Source organism: Diadema antillarum, unplaced genomic scaffold (assembly GCF_040938485.1).
Source record: "Diadema antillarum isolate AM-2024a unplaced genomic scaffold, OU_Dant_1.0 seq00001708_RagTag, whole genome shotgun sequence".
NCBI classification, from domain to species: domain Eukaryota; kingdom Metazoa; phylum Echinodermata; class Echinoidea; order Diadematoida; family Diadematidae; genus Diadema; species Diadema antillarum.
Window position 1 is genome coordinate 228,262 of NW_027272398.1, and position 11,653 is coordinate 239,914.

Here is an 11,653-nt window from a genome sequence, read left to right on the forward strand (position 1 = left end):
ATTGCGACACTGGGAACGTTATCCCACAATGACATCATGGAGAAAATTTTCTCATCTCTTCCGTGTTGCTGTTTGTTTGTTTTTTTTTTTTATGCCTCCGCCACGAAGTGGTGCCGGAGGCATTATGTTTTCGGGTTGTCCGTCCGTCCGTCCGTCCGTAATAAATTTTGTGGACAGGGTAACTATCAAAACCTTTTAAGGTAACCTAATGAAACTTGGCATGTATGTGTATTAGGGGGTGAAGTTGTGCCTATCAACTTTTGGGTGCACATGGTCAAGGTCAAAGGTCAAAAGGTCAAGGTCAAATACGTAAAATTTCACTATTTCCTCCATATCTATGCAATGCCAGAAGATATTTTCTTGAAACTTAGTGTATACATGTATTACCCAATTAAGATTCTCTGGTGAAAGTTTTGGGTCATGAGGTCAAAGGTCAAAAGGTCAAGTTAGAATATTAAAACTTCGCTTTTTTTCTCCGTACCTTGGAAATTGTTCAAGGTATCTTCATGGAACATAGTATATATACATGTACTGACTGGCAGTTATTATCTAGAGAATCTAGGGTTCACAGGGTCAAAGGTCAGGGGTCAAAGGTCAAGTGTAACACTTCAAATTTTTTTTCTATTTCCCTCATACATGTATTTATGTAATGCCAGCAATTTTTTTTTTTTTTTTTGCACTTGGTGTATGCATGTATAACCTAGATTATCTGGAAATTTTCTTTTTCTCTTTTTTTTTTTTTTTTTGGGGGGGGGGGGTTTTGCCTCAAAGGTCAAAAGGTCAAAGATCAAGGGAAAGTGCTGAACTAACTTTTTCCTCCATATCTCAGAAGTGGCTCAAGTTATCTTGAAACTTACTACATATTTATGCATGTTCTGCCTGACAGTGATTATCCTATGAATTTTAGGGTCAAAGGCCAAAAGAAAATGGTAACAGTGTACTTTTCAATACAGAAATTACACTTTTTCTCCATACCTTGAAAATTACAGTATTCATACACTTATGAATGGGTCAAAGTCAAGTTAAAGTCCTTGAATCCCCAAATACATGCTCTCCTATTCATCTACTTAAACCTAGGTAAAGGAAGGTGAACATTCAACACATTTGTGACAAACATGTAATTTCAATATTTTGCCAATATTGTGAAAATGTAATTATACATTGTCCACATGTACTATAGACCTATTAGGAGAATCATGCATTATGGCGGAGGCATAGCAGTCGCCTTAGCGACATTTCTAGTTTTCATGTTTCCTCTTTCCCAGAATGAGGTAGATGAAGAAAGTAATTTCTGCTTTTTCTTCATTGCTATGAGTTGTTTTTGTTTATATTTCATTTAATATCATATTATGAACAGTTAATGGATTTACCTATGTCGGTTAATCATACTGCATATAATTTTATTGTCATGATAACTGTACAGTGCAATTACGTAGATTGATATCATCACAAAAAGCCAAATCCACGATACATTGGTTTCTATGTGAAAAAAAGTAAATATTATATGGTAGTTTAGCGAGTAATGTTGAATATCTTCGTTGATAAATTGATTTATAAGTAATACCAATAATATATTAAGTGCTAGCATGATTCTCTACCGTAAAGTAGTATGGAAGCTTCTGTATGCGTTATTTGATATCATAATACCAAATAGTAATTGATGAAACGTTTACTTTCATAAGATATGTAGGCTAAAGTTCAACAATGCATGGACAGGAAATAGAAACTCTGATGCTTTCTTGCGCTTTTGTTGTTTTTGTGAGTTGTATAAATTTTATTATTTATTTATTTATTCATTCATTCATTCATTCATTCATTCATTCATTCATTTATTTATTTAATTATTTATTCATTTATTTATTGGTGCTGCTGTAAGATGTGTACGTGACTAGACTGCTCCCATTCCTGTGATGTGTATGATTGTTGTTGTTGTTATTTTAATTTTTTGGCGTGTATTGGTATTACAATGGCGTAGTCTCAGTTCTAAACATTTCTGTGGTAAGCCTGTGTTCATCACATCCAAATAGTAAAAGGGTCAGCGTGAAAATGATTGAAATTACTGACTTCACCATTATTTTATCGATTGTGATTTCGATTCATGCATGAGGTTCGAAGTTTGATGACTTGCTCAACCTTGTAGACCAAAATCTAGGGTAAATGCCACAGAGAGAATTCAACAGCTTCACGACTCATCCAAGTCGTTTTTCCAGCTCTGACAGGTAATAGATCGAGGCAGTGACACCGCCACTCTTTCCAAACGGCGGCCGCGGTTGCCCGCCAGTCAGAGGTGAAAAAGTGACTCCTGATCAGTCTGGCAACCCAGGCATTCCTTTTGTGAATTCTTCCCTTATTCCAGATGACCAGATGGAACAACTTTCCAAACTTTCATGAAAATTCTTATTTTTGTTAGTCTGGAACGACTTCCAATAGACATGTGTATTGTATATATGTATTTAAAGTCACAGTTTTTTGTTTCTTTCTTATGCTCACGTTTGAATAGTAGCAGTAATAATGCTAATTGTTAACTTTACATCAGCATTTACAGATTTGTCATCCATATTCCTGGAAGGAAAGATTTTTTTATTAGGATGTGAAATTTACAATATATTTTGTAACATTTAAACTTGACATTTCTATGGCTAGTGATGGAAGAAGAGTGAAAATGAATTTTTTACTTCTACATTGAAAAAAAAAAAGTATGAGTCATATGTTTATCTGGGTGTACTTCATACGTGTCAACCCAATGAAAAGAACTTGCATTTATGCATTCACAGCATACAAACAAACAAACAAACAAACACACACACACACACATACCCTCACACACACGCACACACACATACCCTCACACATTACAAATACTTCAAAACTCAGCAGGTCTTCCTGTTTTGGAATGTTCTCTTTATTTACATTTGATACATTTCTTTTTTTATTATCATTTCATAGAAATATTTAAGCTACTACAGATGCTCTGTAGAGAGAATCTGGATCCTTCATACTTCTTCTGTCGACTCGGGAATGACAATTTGTTGATCCTGAAGTCTACAACTACAGTTTACCTATGAAGGGCAGCATTTTATTGTGACTGAAAGAAGAACTTGGTTCAATGTTCAGCCTTAACGTCACGTATTCATACAATGTATTTGTTCCCAAGGCAGTTCCAACATTTTGAAATGAATTCTGAACACACATATATACACAAGTTCAAGGTGTCAGATGATATTACGGCACTTTGTCAGATGAAAGCAATGTTTCTACGACGGAGAAAGAATCACTTCAACATGCAATTAGACGGTATGCCAATATGAATTGTCCAATGTAAAATTTCTATCATTCAGTACTGTTGAAGACAGTGTTTAAGTACAAAGACAGGATTAAAATGGAAGCAGAGGTGGAGACCAACTAATGAAAAGACAAAATTCATATTGAGGAAGAAAATGAGGAAATGATAATAAATGGAAGTGAGAAAATCTTTCTTTTCATTTGACAGACACATTCTCTATTGAGTCCATCCCACCTATGAATCAAAGCTACAATTTTAACAGGTAATAGCAATTTTCTAACATTGCCATTTCATACTCAAAAAGAAAATGTATTGTAATAAATGTCTTCCTTTTTATATTCAATTTCAGCACATAAGCTGAAGCCTCAGCATCTATTAAGTATCCCCTGTGCGTGTAGTTTGAGGCTGTTGTATAACACATACACATGAATAAATGGTGCATGCAATTCCAGCTGATATTAGCAGTATATAGTTCATGCAACGAAAAACCACCATGCTTTGTTGTTCAAGCAGGTTTTATGTCTGTTTGTCACAAGACAGAAGAATGCATAACAACTTTCAAGATGCTGATCATCCTTGATCGTAGCTTTCTACCAAGATGCTCCTTTTGACCATCAACTTTTTTTGACTGACAAAGGTTGGTGTACTCACTAAACAGAACATGAGACAAGTTGTTGACTGAGTGAGAGTAGGGACTTTTCAATATCACGTCCTGGACGTGGATGGGTGAGGTAATGATGTCATTTCAAGGAACTGTGCATGCTCCAAGCTCTCCAGCACGTCCAATGCCAGAATTGAGAACACGTCTTCTAAGGATTTCACATCCTCCTATTTTCAGGACAGGAATGATATCAGCGCTTGGCACGCCAATGATCAGCCCACTTGGAGGGGACGGGGCCATAACATCGTAACAGTACGTCATGAACGGCGTGCAAAAATATCGAAATGGGTGATAACACCACAGACGTAAAGAGCGGACTGTATGCCATTTGGAACCGCTCAAGTACAAGAATAGCGTCCTCGTCTACACAATTGAAAAGTCCTTACTGTCCTCTAAAGTTGAATAATACACCTAGACAGAATCACAAGGAAATATCACTTTTTGACTGATTTACGACTGTATGAAAATGCTGTATGCAAATCACTGTGTGAAGCCTTCTAGGAGACAACCCACAACATTAAAAGGGTCATGAAATGTTGATGACTGCCACGACAGGGTACAGCCACACAGGTACAGCGATGCACTCTGTCCAACACACACAAAACTATGACACATTCATAGAGTAGGTCATATGAACATATACACCGCCATCTACACTGTAAAAGATACAAAACATCTCGACACTCCTATACATGGCACATACAGTCAGTCTGAATCTACATACCCCTTTCCGATGCAAATTGCAACAAAATATATTGATACATATCAACAATGAATCAGCTTACATATTTCTGCTAGTATGTATTTTTCAATCATATACACTTCTCACTCTGAGTATTATCTCTTTTGTTTTGTTTGTACTACAACACATCAGAAATTCTCTTCCACATACGCAAGCACTGGAAACAAAATGAAGTAAGCCATCAACATGTACTACCATGTTTTGTCTCCAATATATAGTCCAATACACTTGTACGAGGACTGCCAACCTGCAATTCCTCTACCATGATGACAAACAATAACAACAAAAATCACTGAGCATAATCAATTTGGCACCTTGATTGAAATCAATGACTACCCTCAGTATCCTTCCAAGACAGTATCTCCCAATCCTCTTCTCAACAGATTCCAGTACACTGGTAACATCGTTTGTTGGGATCAGATACAAAATGTAACCAACACGATTCATCAACATCTCTTCCATTCCCGCCATATTTCAATAACTACCCGAAATAAACATTTCTTGCTCTGGACACACACTCACAGAGAGAAAGAAGCAGATAAGGAAGAGACTACATCATTTAAGGCACTAATAATGTCTGGAAATACACAGAAAAAATAAGAGATAAAAATGTAGCTGTACAGTGATTTTGTAAAAAAAAAATGCACAGAAGTTACAATTGATCTGTACAGAGACAATTCACTCTAAAGGTAGATGATCAATGAATTGAACAATAATGGGGCTATAAGAACAGAATTAAGCTCTTTGTAACATAAAAATTGGTCATAATAACTTGTAGAATCTTATTTCTAGAACGGAAATAAGAAATTAAACATTTCAGGTGGAAGGAAAGGGGGGGGGAACTTATTTCTCATACTTACAGCAGCTGTATCACTGCAATTATGACACATGCTATTTTGTTACTAAAAGTCAACTTTTTAACCAAGTTTGGTGAAATTAATAAGGGCTTGCAAAAATATTGCTACCACCATCTGTTACCAGAAATTTGGGGCACTCTCAACTCTAAAATCTCTTGAGAAAAGGCACAAAAGCAGAAATTATTTGATCCAATATCGGGCCCATCTGAAAAGTTTTATCCGTAAATCCGTCACTCCATCCTGTGTTTTATAATGTCAAAAGTCATCATACTAAGTTGAATTTGCATGCATTCATAGTGTGTTTCAACAAAACAAAGGTGTAACACATCACAAAACAAACAAAAAATTTCCACATCAATGCTGCACTAAGATTTGGCTGTAACTACTGACTTGATCTAGGCAACCTTCCAAGTTTTTGCCTTACTTTTCATCAGAGTTACTATCAACACTGCGATCCCTTGCTCTGATCAAGCTGAGACTAAATCAACAAATACAATGTGATAGCTTCTTCTGAAATCCCATGGTAGTGTTTCTTAAAGTATGTCCAATGTTTGATCAACTGCTGGCAGAATGGAAAATATATGTTTGAAAGTTGAGAGGCAACATGATACACATATGTCCTGTACAGTTCAAAGTCCAATTACATGAAATGCAGATTCCTAATTCTGAAAAATGATTCTGGAAAACATGATAGGCCAGGATGCACATAAACACCCTGATGAGAAAATGAAGAAATGTACAAATACGTAAAGCAGTTTCCTGGGAATCGGACGAAGATGACATTTTCATGAAAGACTTTGATAAAACTTTTACAATGTGTAACAATTGCAGACAAACTGCTGTAACAGATATGTCCTTCTGCAACTCGCATCATTTCATATCATTAAATGACATCAAGATCTGGAGAAATCAGTGCGCATAGGTGGAACTGTACGAACATATTTCAATTCAATCAGTGAGATTTACAAACTGAATTCAGCAGACAGCTGCAGGTAACTCACGCATTCATAAAAAATGAATCACAACCTGGTCATGATTATGGTTAGTCACCAAAAGCCTGCTATATCCTGATTATTTCTCAACATGATCTTGCGATACAGACATTTAGGAGTCTGTACTTCTTTACTTCTATATTTAGATGGTTTTCTGTGAAATTTGATCTGTCAATCAAGATGAAATTTAAGAAATACAAGAATGTCGGTGACTATTTTTATGAAGTCAACATTTGTTAGACTGACACCTGATCAACGGTAGAGACATTATTATATATGTATATACATGTATATAGACAGTCATGAAATATGATATTCAAATACATCATAGGCAAGAACAAATCAATTTTATTTTATCAACTTTCTGTACAGACAGGCACTAAAACAAATACATGGCAGATAAAAACTATTTCAATAAGATTTTTGTAAACTTGGTGCTTTAATTTGCTGGCAAGTTGATAAAAAGTGATCCAATCAAAAGCAGGAATGATTTGAGTGCCATGATTTAAGAGAAAAAAAAACTTGTCAGAAATTGAAAGACATATTGTTCATTTACCTGCTAATACTGATAATATCCAAATAAGTTGAAAATGAAAGTAATAATCAGGCCTTGGTACTATGGCAGCAGCTGTATTTTTGTTCTGTGCATTTCACCACCACTATCAAATTCTCTCTGAAATATTACTTTGGCACTACACGTGTAGCACATGATTTTTTGACTAATGAATAAAATGTGATACCAGTGACAAAAGTGAACACATAATCTTGAGGGATTCAAAGTAAGTCTCCAAGGTGAATTCCTATTCTTGCCTCTTAGCTCTGTATTCTATCCTTATATACACAGGTTGTCTCTGAATCCTCACAGTCATGCAAACTTTGATTCCACACAGTGGAACCATCAGCTACCGCATTTTGTGACTTTACAGGCTATGCCAAGGGAATCCGTCCATTCGTAAAAGTGCAGACCGCTACGCCCAGACAGGTATATGGCGCACATTCCACTGATGAAGCAATTTCAGGTATATCATTCTAGACATTGGAAAACATATTAGAAAACAAAGCTGCTGGTCAAAACTTCAAGGTATTTTTCATGCATCCACTGGAGTGGCTTAAGGTACAGGCTGAAAGTCTTCTCTGAAGCTTGGAAGGCAGTTATAAATATAAGTAATTTGCAGTTTTCCTACATGCGTTGAGCAAGAGGTGAGCTAGTGAGTTGGGCAACGGAGAGAATCAGAGGCGCCTTCCGACCGATATGTTCTTACGGGGCACCGCGAGTCCAGAAATGGTGAGGGAGCCCCGCCTGACGTGGGAAGGGATAGCCACGGGCCTGACGCGGGATTTGGGGCCAGTGGGGACGGGCGTGCTGGACTCTGAGTGGTCATGGTTCGGCAGCTTTCCAGTCGGTTGAGAGCCTTTGAAAGAGAGATAACAAAATCAGTAATTGCTCAAATAGAACATAAATTAATCAATGGACACACAAGCTATTCATACCTTCAAGTTATAGGATTGATATTATGATCACAAGAATGACATGGGTGTGAACAAGTCCCAAATTCAAATCTTTTTCCCCCTCCCCTAAGACAGTTTAATCCCCCTTTTCTCTTTTGTTTCAAAACCATACAACAAACTCTAAATAATTTTCCAATTACAGTTCAATTATTCTACTACAATCATCGGCTTTCTACGGATCCAATTTTGGGGCTGCTGTACGTATGAAAATTATGCATTCATCAAATTTATGCATAAGCCATGATTCTACAAACATGTGAACCGAATACTGTGACAGTCAAACCCTTCTTTATTTGATGTGCATGATTCAATATGGATGAGCCGGACTATGGCTGTAATGAGCTGAAAAATATTCATTAACCCGTTGAAGACGAGTCCCCGAGTACTCCCCGGCAGCCGCGGCAGGTGTCTATGAGAAATGCATGCTGTAGCAAAATCAGCCCGTCCTCAATGGGTTAATGGGAATTGATCTCATATTATATAAAGCAAGGTATTGATAGTGAATCCCCAACAACTTGTGCAACTGGGTTTTATGCAATCTGTTCTTCTTTGTTTGGTTGTTGTTTCTTATTGAGGGGTGGGATAAGAATAAGAGGAGGCCTATTCAGCCCGAGTCAATTTTTTCATCGTGAGAGAAATACTACGCCAAAAAGAAAGCATGGGTCACATAGATATAAAAGCGCTAGTGTTGCAAAATGAGGAAGGAGGACAATAGACTTTGGTGACAGGGTTTGTCTCGGGAACTCGGTGCTGGGATTCCACCTACCTTTGTATCTCCTGACGACTGTGTGACCTTTGCCCTTTTCAGCTCCAATCTGATGAACTGTGGTGGGCGGGGTGCTCCTGTATTCGCCAATGTCTTGTTCTCCTGTGAAAGAATAAGGATGGGAAAGCCACAAAATTAATGCTCGTAACATTATGCTCATTAGCACAGATGAACAAATGTGTACAGGTAACTTCAATGACTTGATTACTCAGTAGTTTATTATTTGCTTTCCAATTAACTGCACAATTGTTTAAGGCTACTCTGGAATTAGAATTTCTATTCATCATCAATGAAATTGTGTCAAGAATATGTCGAGTCTCATTTCTGCATGTGTCATTGCACACATCAAGTAATAACCTCTTTAAGCAATCATGAAAGCAAGACATTGTCTACCAACATTTTGATATACTTTCCAGAACTAATCTCGGGACATCAAATCATGCCATAGCACCCATTCTGGGTTTTTGTGTGTGTTTGTTTTGTTTTTTTCTACCATAAATGCAATAGTCTCTTACCTGCATGGTTGACTTGTGGATATCGCTTAGTTGCCTTGGTACTCTCGCCATTGATATTGTAGGGGGTAGACTGGGGGATGACCCGGCGGGGCGGTATCTTACTGACCGCCCCACCCCGTCTGCCTGTTGCCTTGGGGATGTATGACACCTGAAAAACAGAATAGACAAAGATATGTAAAAAGGGTGTTGAAAACAAGGGACATCTTACACAAGGTGTTGCCTTCTGTAATATCCTTTCTTTTCACAAGCTTAGTTTTTTACTTCATAGGTGCTGAACAGCTACAAGTTTGTCAAGAAAGTAAAAAGGAGAACACATTGCAGCAGATGAAGTAAATGTAGCATTTCAGAGAGGCATCATGCAAAATAAGAGAGGTATTAAGAAACATTCAACCATTTCAGTATTATGATATTGTGTAATATCATACATGGTGGAAACTCGGTTTTGTGACTGAGTTTGTTCTTGCATTGTACCTCTCCTTGTAGCTGGTTTGTGGATTGGAACATATGTCTTTTTTTCTTCATCTTTTTCTTTCTTCATGACCCTTCTGAAGACATACACAGATTTTGACAAGATATCACATCACACAAGCCAAAGGAAGCTAAAACAGAGACAGTACGGACATACATCAACTTGTATTTCTGGATTAATAAAAAGAGACTACACAAAGGTATCTTAGACTCCACAGACAAGCTGTTCTTTCATCAGGGAGCTTTACATTTGCGAAACACGGACGTTAAGGTGACGGCTGCATTGATCGTTCTTCTCTCTCCCTGCATCTGATGCAAAGTAGCTTTGGATCTGGCAAAGATGCAACCTAAACAAAGTAAAGTAGTGTCCAAACATGTAGTTCGTCATAATGGCATCAAGTAGCTCTCTGCGTCATGAATTTGAGCTGACTCTAAAATAGCCCAGAACCGTCATGAAAATGCAGAGGACACAAACTCGATTTTGAAAAACGGTCTTGCACAGTTTTCTTTTTATCTCTCTCTTAACATCCACATCACAAATCTAGAGCTTCCTAGTACTGTAAAAGTGGATATTTTCGTGTGACTCATTTTTCATGCTTGGCCGGGTCGGAAGAGTTTCGCGTGTTTTTGATTCCGCTGAATCAAGACATCACGCACAGGCACATATGGCAAGCAAAAATATTCGCGTGCTTATATTTTCGCGCTAGTTTCTGGTTGCGTGAAATACGCGAAAATTTGAACACCGCGGAAATTTCCACTTTTACAGTATCACAGGATTGATTAATTTGTGAGGAGATTGCAGCACACAGAGCTACTTACCTCCAGAGAGTTTCTGCCTCGCCTCCTATCTGCCAAGCTATTCCTTGAATATGCCTTTTGAGAAGGCTTGCGGCCGGCAATACTCAGACCGTCTGCACCACCATGTGATCTGGTGTCAAATGATCTCACTGAGGAGAGGTCGTCCTGGTCACTCACATGTGATCCAATAGGTGAGCCGGCGAAATGCGTCCGGCTGACCTGCGAGAGTCTACTGTGCGTCAGCAAGCTTTCATGGGAGTTCCTGGGCTCTGTCGTCTCCGTGACAGTCCGCAATGCCACAAACCCTCCGCGCTCATGCAAACTCTGCTTCTCCGGCCTCCCAAACTTCTCCGAAACCTTCTGGGATGTCCTCTTGCGGGCAGCCACCGCAGCAATGTTCTTCGTCCGCTGGATGATCTCCTTCCGTCCCACATCTCCCTCCGACTCACTGAGGTTAAGTTCGTGGAATGACCTGATGGGGTGGGCCAGCACTCCATTGGGAGGGGTGTACGGCCGCTTGGCGGGGTGCCGAGAGCCCCCAGCATTGCTCAGGTCCACAAGGCTCTCGTGCTTGGTGATGGGTGGGGTCGTTGGAGACTGGACCATGACTGTCGGTATGGATCCCTCTCTCAGTTGGCGAGTCCTGGGGCTGGGCTGGAACACCCTAGGCTGACTGTTGCTGGGTTTGCTATGTATGGAGTGAGAGAGAGCATAGTTCACATCATTAGCAAATCTTGACACTATTCTCGCAAAACAAAGCCAATAAGTAATATTTCTGATGTGCAACCCCTGGTTTTATTCCATGTGCAATGTTTTACCAGTTATCCTTGGCCTGTAAACTATAGGCCCTACATAATGACCGAAGCAAAACTTGAAACTCTGCGAGAGTTCTGAAAAATGCACAGTTGTCTCACGTAGAACACACCTTGCATTCCCAGAAGTTTGTCACTGCACAAATTTAGTCATGCTGCACATTGCATATAAGTTGGATGTGTGACATAACTCTTAACGAGGGCTGTGAGAGAGTGCTTGCACAAAAGAGCCTGATAAAATCTGAAACTT

General features: G+C 38.7%; 1 protein-coding gene across 1 annotated transcript; it reads right to left on the reverse strand.

Moving 5' to 3' along the window:
• Positions 1-7,039: 7,039 nt before the first annotated feature.
• Positions 7,040-11,279, reverse strand: LOC139711828 (uncharacterized; the record flags this gene model as incomplete). The annotated part of the gene is made up of 4 exons (XM_071623678.1): positions 7,040-7,947; positions 8,811-8,912; positions 9,326-9,473; positions 10,613-11,279. Coding segments are annotated over 4 exons (1,099 nt in total), but the record flags the coding sequence as incomplete, so codon positions are not given.
• Positions 11,280-11,653: the final 374 nt, after the last annotated feature.